This window comes from Pipistrellus kuhlii, unplaced genomic scaffold (assembly GCF_014108245.1).
Source record: "Pipistrellus kuhlii isolate mPipKuh1 unplaced genomic scaffold, mPipKuh1.p scaffold_m20_p_14, whole genome shotgun sequence".
NCBI lineage: Eukaryota > Metazoa > Chordata > Mammalia > Chiroptera > Vespertilionidae > Pipistrellus > Pipistrellus kuhlii.
Window position 1 is genome coordinate 42,915,601 of NW_023425449.1, and position 17,817 is coordinate 42,933,417.

The 17,817-nt window shown below is 46.9% G+C and overlaps 1 protein-coding gene across 8 annotated transcripts in view; it reads right to left on the reverse strand.

Moving 5' to 3' along the window:
• Positions 1-443: 443 nt before the first annotated feature.
• TPD52 (tumor protein D52) overlaps positions 444-17,817 on the reverse strand; it is a 63,019-nt gene continuing 45,645 nt past the window's right edge. For 2 of the 8 annotated variants that reach the window (XM_036437306.2, XM_036437299.2), the window contains exons 2-8: positions 16,244-16,359; positions 13,433-13,581; positions 11,972-12,073; positions 10,921-10,947; positions 2,616-2,657; positions 1,018-1,078; positions 444-720 (exon numbers count right to left, since the gene is read on the reverse strand). In XM_036437306.2, coding sequence (XP_036293199.1) covers positions 607-720; positions 1,018-1,078; positions 2,616-2,657; positions 10,921-10,947; positions 11,972-12,073; positions 13,433-13,581; positions 16,244-16,359 — 611 coding nt within the window. In that variant the 3' untranslated portion in view covers positions 444-606. Of the gene's footprint in view, positions 721-1,017; positions 1,079-2,615; positions 2,658-10,920; positions 10,948-11,967; positions 12,074-13,432; positions 13,582-16,243; positions 16,360-17,817 lie in introns of those variants that run through there. The other 6 variants (XM_036437301.2, XM_036437303.2, XM_036437302.2 and 3 more) reach the window with 6 other exon arrangements.

Here is a 17,817-nt window from a genome sequence, read left to right on the forward strand (position 1 = left end):
TTGGGCTTTTCTATATATAGATAACTAGTGGGATATAGAGCTGATGTACTTCATCTTCTGTCTTCAGACACCCAAGATATAAGATAACCTCACACCCAAACAATGTCTACTCCACAATGTCTGCAGCTGGTAGTTCTCCCCTTGGAGGTGAAGGAAATTATGCCAAGACTTTTAATAACCAGGATTCAGAAAACTTAAAGGAACAATTTTAGTCAGAAATCAAACATACAGAGGCTTGAAGGAGGAGGAAAAGAAAATCATTTAGAAGACAAAGACCAAACTGGCACCCCAGATCCAGAGCGATTTGGGAAAGCAGGAAAGCCATGCTGACAGCCTGCCTCTCCTCCCAGCATCCTAGCGAGGCCCGGGTACCACCGTGTTTGTGTAACGGTCTTCCTACGTCACGGGCCTGAAGGCACAGTGAAGGGGGTTTCCCAGGGGCTGAGGTGAAGATATTTTATTTTGTTTAACCCACAGACTACTTAGTCAAAGGAATACACAAGGCTAAACGAAAGCACGTGGGTGGGATCACGGCGATGAACGCTGACAGGATGTGCTTGGGTCTCGCTGGCAGCAGCTGGCAGTGGTGGGACAGGCAGCAGCACCTCACGGGCCCGCCCGCGTCTGCTCCGGATGAGGCTCTGTGGCCGTGGCACTGGCAGTCGAGTTCAAGACGTCCCCGAAATCGCCTCCGGCAGGCTTGGGCCCCCCTACTTTAGACTTTTTAAGAAGTTCAAAAAGGAAGAGGTATCAGGAAACACAAACTTATCGGACTGAGAAATTACACATTTCTTTTCTGCATTCAGGATGCTACCATGCTACATCAAATACTCAAAACATTCAGAACACTGATTAAAACTGATCATCTTACATATATTAATCATGTAAATAATAAAGTTATTAAAGATTTTTAAATATTTTAAAAATAGTAATCTACCCACACCAAAGAGTTCAGGCAGCAAGCAAGAAAACAAAACAAACAAACAAACAAAAAGATAACAAAAAAACCATGTTCACCTCTCTACTTGCCTTTAAGTTTTCAACTTTCTCTTCAAATGATTTGAAAGTCGGGGAGTTTCTAAGGAGAGAAAAATATATATATATAATAAACAAAGAAAGCGACACATTTTGAAAACATCATTAGTTGACTGTACTCCTCGTAGCCATTACTCTCGGCAGAAGAACAGCTATCTTGGGTGCCACAGGTGTGCAGGCCCCCCACAGGTGGAAACTGTCCGCTTCTATTCTAAGATTTCTACAGTGAGGCCTTTGCCCAGGAGCAAAGCCAGCCTAAGACATATCAATGGAGATAAATCAAGTGCATGTGCGATGACAAAACAAGCCAGGTAACACACCTGCTCTGTCACTTCCCCAACCAGCTGTCCCTGCTGGGTCACAGTCTGGCTAAGGCACCATGCTCTAGAACTCGTGTTTAAGTCCACACATTGCCTGGCACGACTCCTGTGTGAATCCACATCATCAAGCAGGACAGGCCAACCGGAGGCGGTCCTGTACCAGGGATCAGCTTCATAATGGACCGGGAAGGAGCCCAGAAACCTGGCTTGGCCTCTTCACAGAGCTGCCCCGGGCAGAAGCTCTGTGCCCACGGAAAGCCCCTCCCACGCCTTCATGCCCATCCACATTCCTCCAGGGCATCGCAGTGCCTTGGTCCCTCTCATCAGATGGCTGCCATTTACTATCCACCCAACTCGAATAACCTTCCTGCTACCGAGATGAAGGTGAGGGAGGGGACAGGGCCCTCCTCCATCCACAGCGGCAATGGGCAGCCAGTCCAAAGTGTGGTCCCAGACCAGCTGCATCAGTAGCTCTAGGCAGCCTGCTCACAATGCGGATTCTCAGGTCCCACCCTAGGCGGACAGTCAGAAACTCTAGGGGGTGGCAAGCAGAGGCCTTCACAAGCCCTCCAGGTGGTTCTGTGCCCACTGACAGTTAAGCCAAACAGGCTGCCTCTCTGGAGAGGCAGGTGAGGCCCTAACATGTAGGATTTGCAAGGGCATCCCGATGAAGGAGGACAGAATCAGGTCACGGGCGGCTCCCAATGTCCCCGTGGGTTGAGGGACTTGGAATCGGAGGGTGGAGAAGGGAGAGTGTGACTAAGGTACGGTGGACAGAGGTCCGGCACTGGCGTTCGTGAGAAGAAAGGGTTTATTTGAAAAGCCGTGGTCATATTTTCAATGAAACAGATTTCAGATATAAAACAATAGTTTTACAAAATAAAACAAATACCGTGTTTCCCCGAAAATAAGACATCCTCCGAAAATAAGACCTAGCACGTGGAAAGATAAGACATCCCCTGAAAATAAGACCTAGTGCAACTTTGGGAGAAAAAATTAATATGACACTGTCTTAGTGTGTGTGTGTATTTTTTTTTATTATTATTATTTTTTTTTTTTTTAAAGAAAGCACAGCATTTAATGGAGCTCTCATACCCATCCTATCATGATAGGAGGAGCAGCTGAAAACTGATCCAGAGCCTAAAGCAGCAGCTTGTTTAGGGAGAATTCTGACTTTTACTTCAGAAAGTTCCTGGTGATCAACTCAACAAAGGCTAAGAAAGCAGGAGACCAACAACACTTTGTAAAAATATACTTTACCTCATAGCAGGCATGCTAATTGAATGCTGAATGGAGCGAATACTAAGGCAGCATTAAAAAGAGAAAAAGGAAGTTAGTACACCGGTCATGAGACAGGATAAAATAAACAGAAGTCTGCTCTTAGAAGCATGTTCCTTTGGCACTGTAAAGAATTATCTACTTTTGCCGAAACCGGTTTGGCTCAGTGGATAGTGTGTCAGCCTGCAGACTGAAAGGTTCCGGGTTCGATTCCAGTCAAGGGCATGTACCTTGGTTGAGGCACATCCCCAGTAGGGGATGTGCAAGAGGCAGCTGATTGATGTTTCTAACTCTCTATCTTTCTCTCTTCCTCTCTGTAAAAAATCAATAAAATATATTTTAAAAAAAGAAGAATTATCTACTTTCTGAGGTGGAGGGGGTCAAAGTCACTCTAACGTGTACTTGTACTCCTGAGCCAGCAGTTAACAGCCAGCAGTTCACTCTTCATGTTTATAACACGTGGAAACCGTTTCCACCTGGATCCGCTGGGCGTCAAGCACCCGGCTCAGGAGTAAATGATTCGCCAAAGGTTACGGCAGAAACCAGAATGAGACCCAGATGGCCCAGGCGGTTTGGCTCAGTGGTTGAGCATTGACCTATGAACAAGGAGGTCATAGCTGGATTCCCGGTCAGGGCTCATGTCCAATTGCAGGAGCAATCCTCAGTAGAGAGCGTGCAGGAGGCAGCCGAACAATTATTCTATATCATCATTGATGTTTCTATCTCTCTCTCCCTTCCTCTCTGAAATCAATAAAAAATAAAAGTAAAACCCAGGTCTTTGGGACTCCCAATTTAATGTTCACCACCTCCCCTCAAAAATCAGTGCACACACACACAGGTATGTGTACAAGCCAGGCCAGGGAGGGCTCCTTGACCATCTTTCTCCCACATATTTGTCACCAGAATAGGAAAGTTCAAAGCAAATCGCCTATTGGGTAATGTTAAGTGATTTACATATGCTTCCTTGGTAGTAGTCATATCAGTTTTCTAGTAAGAGACACTTGTATTTCTTACCAATTAAATGAAAATGTTCTTTTTAAAATATATATATATATATATATATATATATATATATATATATATATATATTATTGATTTTTTACAGAAAGGAAGGGAGAGAGATAGAGAGCTAGAAATGTCAATGAGAGAGAAACATCGACCAACCGCCTCCTGCACACCCCCTACCAGGGATGTGCCCGCAACCAATGTACATTCCCTTGACCGGAATCAAACCTGGGACCCTTCAGTCCGCAGACCAACACTTGACCGCTGAGCCAAACCAGTTTCGGCTAAATGAAATGTTCTTAATGGTCATTCAAATAACATTTGGCCCCTGTTTGAGTAGGACCACCTTCTTACTCAAGGGCAATGCGTTCACTGTCGGCTCAGGGTCACGGTCGCCTCCTCTCAGCCGCATCCCACAGAGGCTACCTCACCGGATGGCCTTCCCTGGGCCCACAGTCTCTGAGTCCCGTGGATGCTGTTACTTGGCTTAGAACAAACACTCTGACAGCATTTTTGGTAAATAATTTCCTCTGGGTAAATTGGACAATTTAAGGTATTAATTCTCTATCCTTTTTAAAAATATATATATTTTATTGATTTTTTACAGAGAGGAAGGGAGAGGGATAGAGAGTTACAATAGAAACATTGAGAGAGAAACATCGATCAGCTCCCTCCTATACACCCCCTACTGGGGATGTGCCTGCAACCAAAGTACATGCCCTTGACTGGAATTGAACCTGGGACTCCTCAGTCCGCAGGCCGACACTCTATCCACTGAGTCAAATCAGTCAGGGCTAATTCTCCATTCTTTTTAAAAATTGTGTGTGCCGATTTAATTTTCCCAAAGACTCAGCTTTACAGGTGACAACGTGTTTCCAGTGCAGCTCCTCAAATCTAGCTTTGCATTAATATGTAATAATATGAAATATGATGTTGATATAAATCAAGATATGCTGGCAGCTGGTGTAGTCAAGGTAACAAGTAAACCAATCACGTGGACATCTTCAGAATTAATGTCTTCATAACACAGGAAAGGATGCACACAGTCCAGCATTCTCTCTGTCCTAGAACAGTGGGAATCTATTCTGAGAGAAATCTGCTAATCCTTTGCCTGCTTGATGTTGGATCCACATGTGAAGGATGGAAATTATTAAAAATCAACGCAGTACAAGGACTCCAGACGTTACTGACCCTTCTTGGGACCCTAAAAAAGCTGCCTACAGCCACACTGCCACTGGCACTCCAGCCAGCGTCACACGACACCTGGACCACAGCTAACCTCCTGGTGATCTTCAAACTGTTTGGACTGAAAAAAGATGATTGGGATTCTCCTCCAGAGAGGCTGTGATCAGGACACTCAGCCGCTGTTGGTCAGTGGTAGATTAATAACTCTAACATCGGTGTTCAACACCAGAACCAAGGGGTGGTTTAATGTTTTTTGTTTTTTTTCTCAAAACATTAAAGCAAGAGTGCTGAGCACATATATGTAGAAGGTAAGCAAATGAGAGGCTGGATGTGAACACGCCCCCGGGGAAAGCTGGCTGTCCCCAGAGGGCCTCTAGGCTAACACTCCTTCCGCTTCCCACACGCACTGCACCTGCCTCTCAGGGCGTCACAGACAGATCCCTCCTCCTTCCCCACCTCCTCCTCGCACACCCGCTAGAGGCTTAAGTCAGAATCCAAATCCCAAATGCTAATGTATTGATTGACGACATACTAAAATAAAAACTGCTGCTGAGCCTAACAATCCCACTCAGCAGAATACCCACAATTCCTGCAGACTGAGATGCCTGCCCCTGTCCTCTGGGTGAGCAGGAAGCCAGAACAAAGGGGACTTAACAGGATTAGCCGGCCATGCCCAGGGCTACGTGCAGAAAACGCCTGCTGCTGGGAGTGAGAATACCCAGCTCCCTCTCCCTGCAGGTCCTCAGGGCACATGGCCTGTGTTTGCCTCTGCGACTCACTGATTTAAAAGATGTGGTTTTGCCCTAACCGTTTGGTTCAGTGGGTAAGCAGTGGCCTGCGGACCAAAGGGTCCCGGGTTCGATTCTGGTCAAGGATACATGCCTTGGTTGCGGGCTCGATCCCCAGTAGGGGGCGTGCAGGAGGCAGTCAATCAATGATTCTCTCTTATCGTTGATGTTTCTATCTCTCTCCCTCTCCCTTCCTCTCTGAAATCAATACAAACATATTTAAAAAATAAAAGATGTGGTTTTCTTTACATATGTCTCCTGTTAGGTATGTTTTCTATTATGGATGAACACATTAAATCCGATTACAATCAGGACTTCTTGGACTAGAAATTATTTTTTAAATAACTTTCCCCAAGTTTTAATTTGTAAGAATTATCAAATTTAGCTTTCAAAAGATAATCTTATTTCTCTCATTTCCAAGTTTTCACCAAAAGCCTTTCTGCAATGGGTTATTAAAAACAGGGCTGGCAATGGAGGAGCACATGGTTCAGGAACAGTTTCTTAAAGATGCAAGAAGGGGTTGTGATGGCGTTGGAGGAGCAGGGACACCCGGTGGGTGCCTTTCCGGGAAGCACTGAGGCTCCGCCTCGCGCATTTGCTGGCTCTTCCAAAGGGAGAGCGAGGGCAGTGCTCACCCTGACGAAACCCTTTCTCCACAGCCACATCTTTCAGGTCTGTATTCAGATCACACCGAGCACTGTGTACCAGGTAGGAACCGAGCTCTCCAGGCCCAGCTCCCTGCCAGGCCCACTCTCCTCCCCGCTCCCCCCTCCCCCCACTATGTTTGTGTCTCCCCCAAAGGAACCACGATGGGTGAGTGGCTGTGATCTGGACCTGCCCCCAACAGCCACTTGGATGTTTGCAGGATGGATGATGGGAGTGAATATGTATTAGGACTCACATAGCTTCAGATAAAGCTGTTGAAACAGCTACCTGGAGCACTTAAGACCATTTTTAAAAAAATCTTTATTATTGAAAATATTACACATGTCCTCCCCCACTGGCACCCTCTAGCCTCGCCCCCACCTAGCTCCTGCCCCCCAGGCCTTCACCACCCTATTGTCTGTGTCCATGGGGTATGTATAAATGCATACAAGGTCTTTGGTTGATTATTACCACCCACCCACAGGCCCTCCCCACCTTCCCTCTGAGATTCCACATCTGCTCCATGCTTCCATGCCTCTGGCTCACCCGTTTATTGTGTGACTTAGATTCCACATAAGAGTGAGATCATGATATACTTTTCTTTTTCTAACTGGCTTATTTCACCTAGTATCATGATGCTCTCCAGGTCCCTCATGCTGTCTCACAAGGTAAGAGAGTCTTCTTTTTTACTACTGCATACATCAGTAACTCGGAGCCTTTTCTCATGTCTCTTGGCCATCTGTATGTCCTTTTTCTCCACATCCTCACCAGCACTTGTTGTCTGTTGATTTGTTGATGATAGCCATTCTGAGGTGTGAGATAGAATCTCACTGTCATTTTGATTTGCATCCTCTGATGATCAGTGACTTTGAGCATGTTTTCATATGTCTCTTGGCCATCTGTATGTCTGCTTTTGAGAAGTGTCTAGCCCATTTTTTTTATTGGATTGTGTATCTTCCTTTTGTTAAGTTGTATGAGTTCCCTATAAATTTTGGAGATTAAACCCTTATTGGATGTAACATTGGCAAATACACTGAGTGGCCAGATCATTATGATCTTTGAACGCATAATAATCTGGCCACTCAGTGTATATCCTATATAATAAAAGGCTAATATGCAAACTGTCCCCTCAACCAGGAGTTTGACCAGCAGGCAGGCCAGCCAACTGCCCATGTCCCCTACCCCTGGCCAGGCTGACCGGACCCTACCCATGCATGAATTTATGCACCGGGCCTCTAATAGATAGATAGATATAGATATAGATATATTGTAGATATAGATATAGATATAGATATAGATATATTGTAGATATAGATATAGATATAGATATAGATATAGATATAGATATAGATATATTGTAGATATAGATATAGATATAGATATAGATATAGATATAGATATAGAGATAGATATAGATATAGATATATACATATATACACTGAGTGGCCAGATTATTATGCATTCAGAGATCATAATAAACTGGCCACTCAGTGTATGCTCTCCCATGCAGTGAGCTTCCTTGTTTTGTTAATGGTTTCTTTTGCTATACAGAAGCTTTTTATTTTTATATAGTCCCATTTGTTTTTCTTTTTAGTTTCCATTGTCCTAGGGACTGTCTGGTTTTATTTTTTACATGTATCTGTACAATTTTCCCAACACCATTTACTGAAGAGACTGTCTTGACTCCATTGTATGCTCTTGCCTCCTTTGTCAAATATTGAGTGTAATGGTTTGGGTCGGTTCCTGGAGTCTTCTCTCTTCTGTTCACTGTCCTATATTCCTGTTCTTGTGCCAATACCAGGCTGTTTGGATTACAGTGGCTTTGCAGTATAACTTGATATCTGGTATTGTAATTCCTCCAACTTTGTTCCTCTTTCTCAAGATTGCTGCAGCTATTCAGGGTGTTTGTTGTTGTTGTTGTTGTTTGTTTCTTGGGGGGGGTTCCAAAAAATTTTGGGGGGGAATATTTTATTTAAATCTGTGAAATATGCTGTTGGTATTTTAATAGGGATTGCATTGAATCTATAGATTTCCTTGCATAGTATGGACATGTTAATTATGTTAATTCAACCAATCCATGAGCAAAGTATACTCTTCTACTTGTTTATATCTCCCTCTATCTCTTTTTACAATGTCGTATAGTTTTCCAAGTACAAGTCTTTTACCTCCTTGGTTAAATTTATTTCTAAGTATCTTAATTTTTTTTGTTGCAATAATAAAAGGAATTGTTTCTTAGTTTCTCTTTCTGAGAATTCATTATTAATGTATAAAAAAGCCTTAGATTTTTGGGTGTTAATTTTGTATCCTGCTACATTGCCAAATTCTTTAAGTCTAGTAGTTTTTTTTATGGAGTCTTTAGGGTTTTCTATGTACAATATCATGTCATCTGGGAATATTGAGTTTTACTTCCTCCTTTCCAATTTGGATTAATTTTATTTCTTCTTCTTATCTGATTGCTGTGGCTAGGACTTCCAGTGCTATGTAGAACAGGAGTGGTGAAAGTGGACATCCCTGTCTTGCTCCTGTTCTGAGGGAAAATGGCTTTAGTTTTTGCCCATTCAGTGTGATGTTGGCTGTAGGTTTGTCATATGTGGCCTTTATCATGTTGAGATATATTTCCTCTATTCCCACTTTGCTGAGAGTTTTTATCAAAAATGGATATTGGATTTTGTCAAATGCTTTTTTTGCTTCTTTTGATATGATCATGTGACTTTTGTCTTTCCATTCATTTATGTGATGTATCATGTTTATTGATTTCTGGGTATTGCACCAGTCTTGCATCTCTGGAATAAATCCCACTGGTCATGGTGAATGATCTTTTTAATGCAATGCTGGACACAATTTGTTAAATTGTGTTGACGATTTTAGCATCTATGTTCATCAGGTATATTGGCCTTGTATTCTCTTATTGTGTAGTGTCTTTAACTGGTTTTAGAATTAGGATAATGCTAGCCTCATAAAAAGAGCTTAGAAGTGTTCCTTCCTCTTGGGTTTTTTTGTTTGGAATAGTTTGAGGAGGACAGGTGTTTGTTCTTTGAATGTTTGGTAAAACTCTCGTGTGAAGCCATCTAGACCGGGCTTTTATTGCTGAGAGTTTTTTTATTACTGCTTCTATTTCATCAGTTGTTACTGGCCTATTCAGATTTTCTGATTCTTCCTTAATGAGTTTTGGAAAATTGTATTTTTCTAGGAATTTTTCCATTTCATCCACATAGTCCAGTTTGTTGGCATATATGGTTCACAGAATTTTCTTACAATCCTTTGTATTTCTGTGGTGTCAGCGGTTACTTCTCCACTTCCGTTTCTGATTTTGTTTATTTGTGTCCTCTCTGTTTCTTGGTGAGTTTGGCTAATTGTTCATCAATCTTGTTTATCCTTTCAAAGAGTCAATTCTTGGTTTCAATGACTTTTTGTAGTATTTTTTTTTCAGTCTCTATCACTTAGACCATTTTTAATTCAACACTGGAGATACAGAATCCCCTCCTGTCACCGACTTCTTCCTTTTTTAAAGCATAATTTTAGCTTTAGATGGTTCAATATTTAGACTTCATTTATCCTCGTCATTTACTCTGACCTGCAGGACTGTGTCCCTAGGAGAGAAGGGCCTCGGCCATAAGTCCCCGTTTGCTTACAGGGGTCCTCAAACTTTTTTAAAGTGGGGGCCAGATCACGGTCCCTCAGAGAGCTGGAGGGCCGGACTATATGAACTACTAATTCCTACTGTAACACCTCGGCTGTGCTCACTGCCCAAAAAACCTGGCGGGCCTGATCAGACTCCTCTGCGGGCCGCATGTGGCCCGCGGGCCGTAGTTTGAAGACGCCTGGAAGAAGACAAATAGCTGGATAGCGAGTGACGGAGAAGACGTTTGCATGGCAGGGCCGAGATGGCAACCACTCAGCCTCCGCCTGCTCTCTGGAGACCCTCCACCTGGCCTCCTGCCTAACGCTCAGCCATCTGCACGGGATGGCTCCTTCTGGAAGGCACCATCAGGCCTGACGTCTCTGATGGGCTTTCTTTCCCTTTTGGTGCAAGGGACTTTACTTCCCTTTAACGCCCGGGAAACGTCCCTGAGTGCACAAAGAATATAATGACGGGAAAGAAACAATAAATAGTAAAAAGTTTAAGCTAGTTAAACAGGTACTAAAAAGTGCAGAGTATTAGTACATTTTATCTCACGTGTGTTTTACCATACACACATGTTATCGTATGTAGAGTTTGCCACATGCATAAAAGACACTCGGGTACACTGTAGGAGACAGACTGCCAGTGTGAGCCGGGCCGGCATGAGTGCACGTGGGAGCAGGCAGACACATCCTGACGAGGGCACCAAGAAAGGAAAGCACCGCACACACAGAGTCACACGTGAGAAGGGAGGGATTCTGCACGCCATGGCAGAGATGTTTCTTTAAAAAATGAAAGTAAAAAAGAAATGGCAAAATCATATGCACAGCCCTTAAACCACACGTCAAACAGTCCTTTCATGGACTCGTTTCCCATGGTCTACCAGAAACCCTCCCTTACAAACAGGAACAGCACCGGAGAGAAAAGTGTTCCAAACAAGAAAGTCAGGCAGCGGACGAACACGACCATCGAATGGGCACCACAACCTAAGGCAGCACACGGCCAGAGGGCTGGGCCACCTGACCGCGCGGATGCCCCTTACCTAAAGGAGTGGGAAAAGGCTTGCAATCTGCAAGAAGCCAGAGCCAGCAGTAAAAAAGAAAGCAAGTTCGGGTAAATCTAAAACAATTAAGTCACCCCTTCTCCAAAGTTAGGTTTGAGCGGGATTCTGAAACGCCACCCAGCCGAGTCAGCGCGACAGGAGCTGAGCGCGTGAGGGCCCGCCATCGTGAGCGGGTGAAGGACGCTGCGCTCACTGCCTTTCGCTCAGGACGGCGGAGAACAGACACAAAGAGCAAGCTCTTTGGCGTTCTGTGCACAAAGGCTAATACCCGGATCGCCAACGTTGTTCAGCCAACAAAATTCTGGTTGTAAAATCTTTCCCCACAAATGAAAAGCAGAGAGTCATGCAATCTAAGGGTTTTGTTTTTAAAACAAATCTTTCATGCCAACAGAAGCGCAGCCAATTCAAGCCACATCCATCCTTCCCAGTGCTCCTCTGACCCCCGTGGTGGGGGCACACACGGGAAGCGGGTTTGTCAGCATGGCCAGGAAAATTCTGCACACTCAACTGAAACAGAAGTGCAAATCAAAAAGCAACCGTGCAAAATTAAGATTTGGGCGTAAGCAGGAGCAGATACGGCTTATAAACGAGTGCACAGCGGGGCACACGTGAGTGTTACGTGTCTCCGTTGTGTGAGAACGCACCTCGGAGAGGCAAGGCAGGTCTCAGGCCACGCATGCACTGTGGTGCTCCCGGACTCACCCCCAGGGAGACACCAGGCTCGGCCCACAACTACAACTTGCATACAAGGGGCGTGCTAACTCCACGTGATCAGGAAGGACTCAAAGGACAAAAGTTCACAACCAGAATTGTTCCAGAACCTTAAATGAACTCACAGGTGGTTACTGTGAACACTATACCTAGAGGTTAGAGGGCCAGGCCCAGGGGACCTGCAGGCCCTGGTTTGTAGGCGTGCTACTGCCCTAACTGGAATCCAGGGTCACCAGGAACCAGAGCCGAGCACTGAGGCGAGCACAGCACACTGCCACCCGCCTCAGCCACAGAACGAGCCAGGGAAAACGGGACCTACTTGACATCTTCCAGCTTCTTGGTGATGACCGATCCCACCGATGCAAAAGCAGCCGATGCCTTCTGTCCGGCTTGAGACAAGGTTTCAGATGTCTTTTTGTATCTGTGTGGAATTGGAACAGAACAGATCAAAGAACAGGAAGCTAACCTCCATTTCTAGATCATCTCAAATCCTTCCCAGCCACCGGGTCGGCCTCATCACGGCATCCAAATCCTAACCATCACTCGGACACAGCCTTCTGCGCTGCCCGGACAGCCAGAGGACAGAAGCCTGGGAAGGGCCTTCGATTAGGGTGAGGGCTAAAGGAATTCCCGGAGCAACAGTGACAGTGCGCCGGAGGCTGGAAGAAAGGACTTCTCTAACCCTCGCCTTTGCCAGGTGAGCAAACAGAACAAAGATGAAGTCCAATTCCTCACACCCCTCTACAAGCTCCTCCCAGCAAGGGGCCAGAGCAAGGCCGGCCCACGTGCACGTCATCACCCAGATGCGCCAAATGAGCAGGAAGAATATCAGAACGCTGCCCTGCAGAGCCACCAGATAGGGCTGGCGGACGCTGCACAGGGACCCTCCAGGTCTGATATTCAGAATAACCGTGACACCTGGCTGTGCTGTTGGCTGGGACACGAAGGTCTGACTCACTGCCTCCCTCTCTCATCTCCCCGGGGACTAGCAAAGGGGAAACATCAACCAAACAAAAGGATAGAGACCCACGGCAAAGGGCCCAGAACCCACATAATAGGAAAGATCGACCCTTTCGCAGTCAGAAAACCAACGCAATGTCAGTTTCCTGCGTGTCTACCCACTGCCACCAAGTCCGGGTGGAAAGGGGGCCCCGGGGTGGGCACCCTGGTGCAGTCATGTCAGGTCAGCGGGCCTCGCTGAGGCGGGTCCCCAGCTCAGCAGATGGGACTGAATGCAGGCGGCAGAGGGCACAGTTCGGAATCTATTGCTAGACTTGTGCTCCTCATGTGGGAAATAATGTGCATCATGTGATCGAAATGACTGAAAGATGAAGGGGTGGGCTCTGCCGCCAGCACGTGTCAGAGGTGGTGACTGCAAAGTCTCCTGGGAATAGAGAGGAGGGCAGAAGGATCCTGCCCCCCTTGCTGATCGGTATGTGACTCAAACTGCCCTGGGCCCACCTCCTGGTCTCGGGTTCTCTCACAGCCCACTCCGTCCCGTTACTCTGTGCGGGTCTGGCAAGTCCACACAGAGCACTTTAGGAACTTAAATGGTATTTCCTCGGCTCATGTTGAGGCTGGTTTTCTTTCTAGTCCCTTCAACAGTCTGGAAGGCCAAAGTCACAGGAGAGTGAGTATGCTTGAGAGTTAGAGGAAAGTGACCGGCTTAGTACAAAAAAAAACCTGCAGCCTCGTCCTCACTGCCTTCCCAGCCCTCCCCAGACAACAGGAGGAAGGCGCCCTCTAACTCTCTAGACCAGCGAGTGGTCCGGGGACCTACGCAGGCGTCGCCGTCACATCCTGCCACCCTTTGGCGATGTTCTGCCGGAGCTCCTGGAGGGAGCTGATGCCCAGCTTCCGCTTGATCTCCGCCAGGTGCTTCTCCTTCGCGGCCAGCACCTGAGACAGAGTCTGGATCTCCTCTTCCACCTGCAGCAAGAGGTGGGGGTGAGAACACAGCAAGGTCATTTGGTGAGTTAAGATTGTTAGTGCAAAACTATGCTCAGCATTCTCAGGTCACTCTGAAACGTTGTTTGATCCACTGTATCTGTCTCTTCCTAGATAACAGAGGATATGCTGTTAATAAGCTGGTGATGTGCTCATCTCTCCGGTGAGGCTTCTCTTTCCACTCCGAATATTTCCACATGGCGGGTTCCTCCGCTGCCCCACCCTCTCCCCTGTCCCTGTACGTCCTTACTCACCTGTTTCACAGGCTCAGGACTCAAACCTCTACCAGGTAATATTCCCGCCTGATCTCTGGCCCACATGACTTGCTGGACATTTCTACTCGAATGCCCATAAAATCCGGTATTTGCATACTAACTCAAGCTAATCTCCAGATCCCACCAAAACAGGCACAAAATCCAACCTCTGCATACACCATCTGCTTTGTATCGAAAACATCAGCCCTAGTGCCTGCCAAAGCCACAGTCATAAAGAAATCTGTCTCCCTGAGCAGCTGGGACCCATGGAAGTCCCTGTGGGCCTGGTGCTGACTGACCCACCTTAGGGAGGTGGTGGGAATTGGGCCGGGCTCCAAGGACAGCCATCGCCCCTCCCTCTCTGTCCCCATTACCCCCTCCTCTCCTCCCCCGCCCCCCCCTCCGGTGGGGCCAGCAACCAGTGAGGTGCCTGGTATGAGGAGGTGTTTGACTCCAAAAAATAGAAAATCTGATCAGGCCCACAACATGTAAAGAGATTATATCAATAATCAAAAATCTTCCCAAAAAGTACAAGACCATTACTGATATCATCTCTTTACATATTGTGGGTCTGTTCAGATTTTCTATTTTTTGGAGGGTCAGTTATGATCATTTATGTGTTTTTAGGAGCCTGTCCATCTTATCTAGGTTCAGATGGACAACACAAGACTTATGGGCGCAGTGAAAGGGGTGCGCCAAGGGAACCTGACAGCTCTAAGGGCCTACATTTAGGAAACAGCGAGATCTCAAATCAATGTGACAGCATACCTTAAGGAACTAAAAAAGAAAAGAAAACTCAACCCAGAGCTAAGAGAAGGAAGGGAGTAATAAAGATATAAGTGAAGGCAAATGAAACAGAGAACAGATAACAGAGAAGATCAAGGAACCCATTGACAAGTCTTTAGCTGGAATGACAACAAATAAAAGTGAAGTCACCAATACCTAAAATCAGAAATGAAAGTGGAAACATCACTACTGACCTTGCAGGTTAAGAGAGAATAGTACTACAAGCAACTGTACGCCAACAAACCATAAGTGGGAATTAACTCAAAATAGATCAAAGGCTTAACTATACGCTCCGAGAGTCTCAGAAGAGAACACAGGGTTAGGTGTTCATGATCAGAGTTTTGGAAATAAGTTCTTAGATATAACACCAGAAGCACAAGCAATTAAAGAGGAAATAAGCTGGACTTCATCACAATGTGGAACTTTAGTGCAATAAGACATGATAAAGAAAAAGGCAACACATAGAAGGGGAGAAAATCTGAAAATCACACACTTAGTTGTAAATCTCAGAGAGCTCTTATCTCAACAACAAAAAGACCAAAAGAAGTTTTTGAAAAACTGGGCAAAGGATTAGAATATACATTTCTTTAAAGAATATATGCAAATGGCTAGTAAGCACAAGAAAAGAGGCTCAATAGCATTGGTCACTAGTAAACAGCATCAAAATCACAACGAGGTATCACTTAATATCCTCTAGGACGGTTATAATAAAAAAGAGAAAATGGCAAACGCTGGCCGCAAGGATGCATGAGAAATGGTGTCCCTGCTGCGGATAACAGTCTGATGGCTGCCCAAAGAGTCCTGTGGAATAACCATATGGCACAGCATCTCCAAGCCTATAGCTAACGGCATTGGGATTAGGCATGCAGACAATCCTTTTACACAGTGCTCCTCAGTATCTATGAGTCAAAAGATGGAAACACCCAATGTCCATGGGTGGATGGATGGGTAAGCAAAATACAGTAGATTCAGACTATCATTCCGTCATGAAAAGCAGTGAAGACCAACATGCGTCAGGAGGAGGACCCCACCAACAAGCTGAATGAAAGAAACCAGGGACAAGGTCATGTGTCGAAAAATTCTATTTCTGTGAAATATCCAGAACAGGTTGATCCACAGAAACAGATTAGCAGGGGCTGAGGAGCACTGAGGGTGCCGCTTAATGACTGTGGGCTCCTCTGGGGGTGTTGGAAAAGCTTAAAACTAGACAGAAGGGGCAGTTGCACAACATTATGGCTGTGCTAACACCACTGAGCTGGACACTATAAATGGTTAATTTTGAGAGAGAGAAAGAGAGCAGGTTCAAAGGTGCTTATATTCAAACCACAGCCCAGGGTAAAACAAAGTCAGGGATGCAGACAGAAAGCCAAGGGTATTAATCGTAGGAAGACCCGTCTCATCCACTTCCTCATCACCCTCCTTCCCAGACCCACTTAACCCAAATACACCTTCACTCGTGCAAAAACCAAGTGATTCTCTGTCCTGCCTGCTCTTCCCACTCTGAGCACCCGCTGCGTTCTCTCCCTGAGAGCTGACTGCAAGATGCCACCAAGCGGGCTTCATTCTGAGCGCAGAGCAGCAGGCTCCGGAGGGCACTCCCGTACCTTGGTGAGCTCGCTCCTCAGCTCTTCCTGCTCCTCCTCGGACAGGGTCTCCGTGACACTGATCGTGGCAGCAGCATCCTCCCCAGCCTCGGGCACTGGGTCTGTTCTCAGCAGGCCTTGTCGGGATTACAAAGAAAGGCTGTAAGACATGCAGGCTAAGCACAGTCTTCCTGTACGCCCGACCCCCGACCCCAGCCAGCATCAAGCCCATGAGGGTGGACCCACCATCAAACAGGAGACTGGGCGCTAACCACTGAAAACCACCAGCTTCGACTCTGCCAGTGTTGGAATGTAGAAAACACAGCATTTGCTCAGTTCCTGCTCATGTCCCCATCACGATAAGCAGAGGAGGGGCAAGGCCAGGAATGAAATCTTGACGAGGCTTGCATTCTACAGTGACTCTCAGTACTAGTAATTCTCAGGGAGCGGGGGTGGGGTGGGGTGCCCCAGAGGCTCTAGCTTCCTCTGGCTGGGAACCCACACTGCACCGCGCGGCATGCGGCCCGTTTCCTTCCACTGGGGAGTGGGTGTGGGAAACACCTCATGATGAGTGTGTGTGTGTGTGTGTGTGTGTGTGTGTGTTAGCCAGGTCCCTTAGCAATACCTAACGTGTGTGTGTGTGTGTGTGTGTGTGTTAGTCAGGGCCCCTCAGCAATCCCTAGCATGCATATTTGGAGAAAAGACCAGCACCATGTGAACTCCCCACATTCTTCAGGCCCAGTCGCAGCGGCGCCTGCCGCCCTGGGGCGGAGTGGCCTGCCCGGCCTGCGGGAGGAGCCCAGTCCGGCATCCGGCACCAGACCAGGAGGCTGCCTCCGGCCTCACTCCACCCGCCACCAGGGAGCCCACACCTTCGGTGCCAAGTGTAAGGGGGCACCAACTCACTGTAACTTTAACTCTGTAATGTAATCATTTCTAAGGTCAAAGTTAACTCAGAATCCACAATGAAGCAAATACCCAAATTTTGCCACAGGCTCCAGAACAGCTTTGCAAAGCGCTGCTCCGGCTCTTGTCTTTGTTTAAAACGTTAGTACATGGCTCATCATGGTTTCTTTACGTTAAGTTTTTTAAAGCACCATATTTTCATACTATTTATCTAGCTCACGGAGCTCCTCATGCCCCTTAATCCTACTGCTGAGTCACATTCCGCCTGCCCAGCCCGTCACAGTTACCTCTACCCCGTCACAGTGACCCCCCGTCACGGTGACCGCCCCCCCGTCACGGTGACAACCCCCCGTCACGGTGACCCCCCCCCGTCACGGTGACACCCCCCCGTCACGGTCACCCCCCCCGTCACGGTCACCCCCCCCCCCGTCACGGTCACCCCCCCCGTAACGGTCACCCCCCCGTCACGGTCACCCCCCCGTCACGGTCACCCCCCCGTCACAGTCACCCCCCCGTCACAGTCACCCCCCCGTCACAGTCACCCCCCCCGTCACAGTGACCCCCCGACACAGTTACCCTCTGTCACAGGTGCCCTCTGTCACAGATGGGTGTGCTCAGGCTTCCAAGCAGCAGGTGCTGTTATTGGGGACAGTGAGCTTCAGACCCCATGGCAGTTCCCCTCCTTCCAC